This window comes from Cyprinodon variegatus, unplaced genomic scaffold (assembly GCF_000732505.1).
Source record: "Cyprinodon variegatus isolate N-32 unplaced genomic scaffold, C_variegatus-1.0 Scaffold1268, whole genome shotgun sequence".
NCBI lineage: Eukaryota > Metazoa > Chordata > Actinopteri > Cyprinodontiformes > Cyprinodontidae > Cyprinodon > Cyprinodon variegatus.
Genome location: NW_015151721.1, coordinates 48,663 through 52,667, shown reverse-complemented (window position 1 = coordinate 52,667; position 4,005 = coordinate 48,663). Strand labels below are relative to the sequence as shown.

At 38.5% G+C, this 4,005-nt stretch overlaps 1 protein-coding gene across 1 annotated transcript in view; it reads left to right on the top strand.

Moving 5' to 3' along the window:
• Window positions 1-459: 459 nt before the first annotated feature.
• Window positions 460-4,005, top strand: part of LOC107102520 (guanine nucleotide-binding protein subunit alpha-13-like) — a 33,183-nt gene continuing 29,637 nt past the window's right edge. Inside the window, exon 1 of the mRNA XM_015401862.1 lies at window positions 460-865. Within this exon, the coding sequence (XP_015257348.1) occupies window positions 475-865 (391 nt within the window). The 5' untranslated portion in view covers window positions 460-474. The remainder of the gene's footprint in view (window positions 866-4,005) is intronic.

Sequence of the window (4,005 nt, the reverse complement as noted above, 5' to 3'; positions counted from 1 at the left end):
GGTTACAAGGTTAAGTTTTGTGTGTCAAAAAAGAGAAAATTCAATAAAATATATTGAAGAAAAAAAGTATGTTGCAGCCAATAGGCTCAGTCTTATAACTATTATATTAATGTGTGGAACATTTAATTCTAATGGTTATTCTTAAATCAGTCCTTTATTCTTTATAATCTTTGTTTGCTTTTATTTTGATAAAGTAGTTATAGTTGCTTAGTTACACATGATAAAATGCAGTTTTCAGGTGTGTCTTGTTATATTGTCTTGCGTTTGGGATTAATAAAGTTTTGAAATAAAAAAACATTCTCCAGCAGGGGGCGCGATTGTCACTTGAAAACTCGGATTTATTGAAAGTTTAGCAATTGTTTATGCATTCCGTTGTTTCTAGTGTGTCCGTTTCTGTATAATATCTGTTTCTGAAGAGACTGTGAGATGTTTTCGATGTAAATCATCTGTTTTTTCCTGTTTGCAGGCCGTCAGATGGACGGCAGGAGCGGTTACTTCCTGAGTTTAGGGAAGGGGCTTGGTCCCGTGCCCGCGCATCGCGAGAACGCGCAGCAAATTAGCATCGATGAAGTTAGTGCGAACATGGCGGATTTCCTGCCGTCCAGGTCCGTGTTAAAAGTTTGTCTACCCGCCTGCCTGCTCAATGCCGGCGAGGCGGAGCAGACCCGAAAGTCCAGGGCGATCGATAAAACTCTTTCCCGGGAGAAAACCTACGTGAAGCGGCTGGTGAAGATCCTGCTGCTGGGCGCGGGCGAGAGCGGCAAGTCGACTTTCCTCAAACAAATGCGGATCATCCACGGCGAGGACTTCGACCAGCAAGCCCGGGATGACTTCAGAGGGACGATCTACAGCAACGTTATCAAAGGTAACCGGGCGCCGCTTTGGCTTCACCGCCAACAACTTTACCGACGGAGGGAGGGTGGGGGGGTCCGGGGCAGGGAGGCGATCAGAAGGACGGGAAAGTTTCCACATCTGCTGAGCAGCGCTGGAATAAACAGTCTGCTGTCGGTCGGCACACCCAGTCCGCCCGGTTCCTGCTCCCATCGGCCTCCTGGCGCTGCGCGGCGGCCCGGAAACTTACAACCTGCCGATTAACCGGGCTGGGAGCGGAGAGCCTCGGTTCGGAGAGCCTCGGTTCGGAGAGCTTCGGTTCGGAGAGCCTCGGTTCGGGTAGCTTCGGTTCGGGTGGCCTCGGTTCGGGTAGCCTCGGCCACGTTTTGTTCCTCATCGCAGGATAACCCAGCCGTGAACTAATCCGTGAATTGTTCCTGTTTCTGTCCTCTCCTCTAATATCACCATTAAAACTCCACAACCAGCTGCATCAACATGCCTACTAATGGTTTCCCTAAATTTATTATTTTATTTATTTATCCTCATTTATTATTTGTCCTAATTTTTTTTATTTTAATGTCCAAATATAATTTCCTCCACACTTTATAGATCATAACTTTCTCTTTTAAGTAACTAAATTCCTTTAAAGGAGATATTTATGTGTAATAAATAGATTTAAATCTGGATTTATGAAACATCAAATGTTGTAATCTCTCCCTAAACCTTAAAAACACCAAAATATCTAAATATAATTTATATAATTATATAATTAAATAATGAGATATTAATTAATCTTCCGTACAATTTTCAAAAACCAGAGTCGTAACGACTTTTGATACGATTTAGTATGATTGGAGATGTTTTAAATGTTATTTAAATCTGGATTTATAAAACATACTCCAAATGTCAGCGTCTCTTCTTAAACTTTAAAAACACAAACATATCTAAAAATATAACGTGTAAAAATCTGCTGTTAAGTTTCTGTTAGACTTTAAAAAAAAGGAAAATGTCATGTTTACATTTTATAACCCCTGATTGATTGAACAACTTGCTAAAAATCCTTTCATAATTAGAGGAATGAAAACATAAAGACTTAACTACGTTATTATTAAGCTTTAAATTTAATTAATATTTCATTTCCCACAGATAGAGATGCTCTGATCAGCAGCTAGAGAGGATCCAGGCTGTTTCCTTTAATTGATTCTGATCTCTGATTGGCTGGTTAATCACACAAACACACAGGAAATGGAAAAAAAAATCAGAGAAAAACTGATTTTTATCGTAGAAATGCTTCAGCCAACATGTTTAATAAAATCTGAATCTTATAAATCTGAGCCACATTTAACCAAAAGAGCTTTAATAATAATTAATGTACTTTTATGTTAAATTGCATCTGAGATTGAAGCCTTTTATGGTCTTTTTCTATGTATTTAAAAACATATTCTAGGCAGCTACTTTCCTGCAGTTTTTCAAAGACGTGGATGAGATGATTTCCCTGTTGGGAGCAGAATGACCTGCTGAGGGTCCTTGGCTCCTTCTTCCCACCTCCATGTGATTTCAGACCAGTTCAAACTCATTTTCTACCCCTTTTATTACAGTCTGTCTCCTGGTTCTAAGATATGCCTGATTAATTCTGACGATGACAATAAAACGCTCCAATCACATGCATAATCTGATTTAACGATGTATTATTTGGAAAATGTTTGGTCCGTTCCCCGTTTGGACCAGTTGGCTGTTCTGATCCGTCCAGTTGTGACCAGAGATAAAACCAAAATAACCTCCTAATGACCTCCTGCTGGTAAATTATGATTATTGTTGTTATATAACCGCATTTCCTGACTATAGATTGTAAGCAGAGTAGAAAATGACTCAATCAATGGTTCAAACTGATTATAGCAGCAGTTACTGTAGTGATTGGAAAGTACTAGTAAATAAAAACATGACTGGCACGAGTGGCTGAAGTATAAAAGCAGGAAGTAGTTTCCTTTTTATTATTTTTTTTCCAGAAAGAGGCCTAAAGGTAAATTTTCAGCCTAACATTTAAAACATAGCTGCAGTAGAAACTTTTATTTTCATTTGGTCTTGAAATCTTTCATGCACACGTTTCCCGGCGGGTTCTGCAGAAACGTCAACCAAAGCCGGACTGGATGAGTCGTCCTAAAGTGACGTAATGACGAGGCTGCGGGTCGGTTCCCACTTAGAGGGAAACCAAACCGGTTCTATAAAAGGAACCCAAAAAAAAAGCAACTCTGGAAAAGCAACTCTGTTTTTATTTATCTCTCATCCCTGAGTTCCAACTTCACAGCTAAATGAAAGCAAGCGGCGCTGGTTCCTGGTTCGCCGCCGCCGCCGTTCTCCTCGGGTCGTTTTCCATCCAGAGATGCTGCTGATGAAACTCCTCATTTAACACTTTATAGCGAACTCAATAGAGTTATTGGAATTTAATTTTACCTTTGTAAAAAAAATCTGGATATTTTGAAGGCAAAAATTAATTATAATGTAATAAGAAGAAACGCCAACTAGCCTGAATTTATTAAGAAAAATGACAAGAGTGCTTCTAGAAGAAATAAATAAAAAAAAACACTCTGAGAGTGAAAGAAACATATTTTTTCTTTATTTTTTTGGTCCAACTTAACCTTCGAGGCTTTAATGCTGATATTGGCACTTAGATTTTTTAGTTTATAAACCTAAATATAATTGTTAAATAGACTTATTCACTTTTTAACTTTACAATTAGATTTTTAACTTTTTTTCCTTCTTAATTTTCTTTAGGTATTATATCATTCAAGGGCTCTTCTAATTAGTCAAATACCAAAATAAGATGTACAGCCATGTAGCATAGATCTATGCTGAATGGCTGGATATAGATCTTGTGCTTCTAGACCTCACTGAGGGACTGAGGGTTAACATCCGAAATGAGAACTTCCCTCCATATTTGATCCATGAACGAAGACTCTTTATTTATTTTTCCTCCAGCCCTGTAGGTGGCAGTAATGTGTTTTTGCTGCCACAAAAAAAGAAGGAGCTTCTATCTAGCATGCAGATCTATGCCTGTAAGAACTTTTACAACAGGCAAGATTTCAAGGTCATGAACAAACTGGAACTAAATCATTTATCCCACCTGCAACAGATTTTATTTTTCTTTAATGCAACAAAATAATTTGAATCTATCAG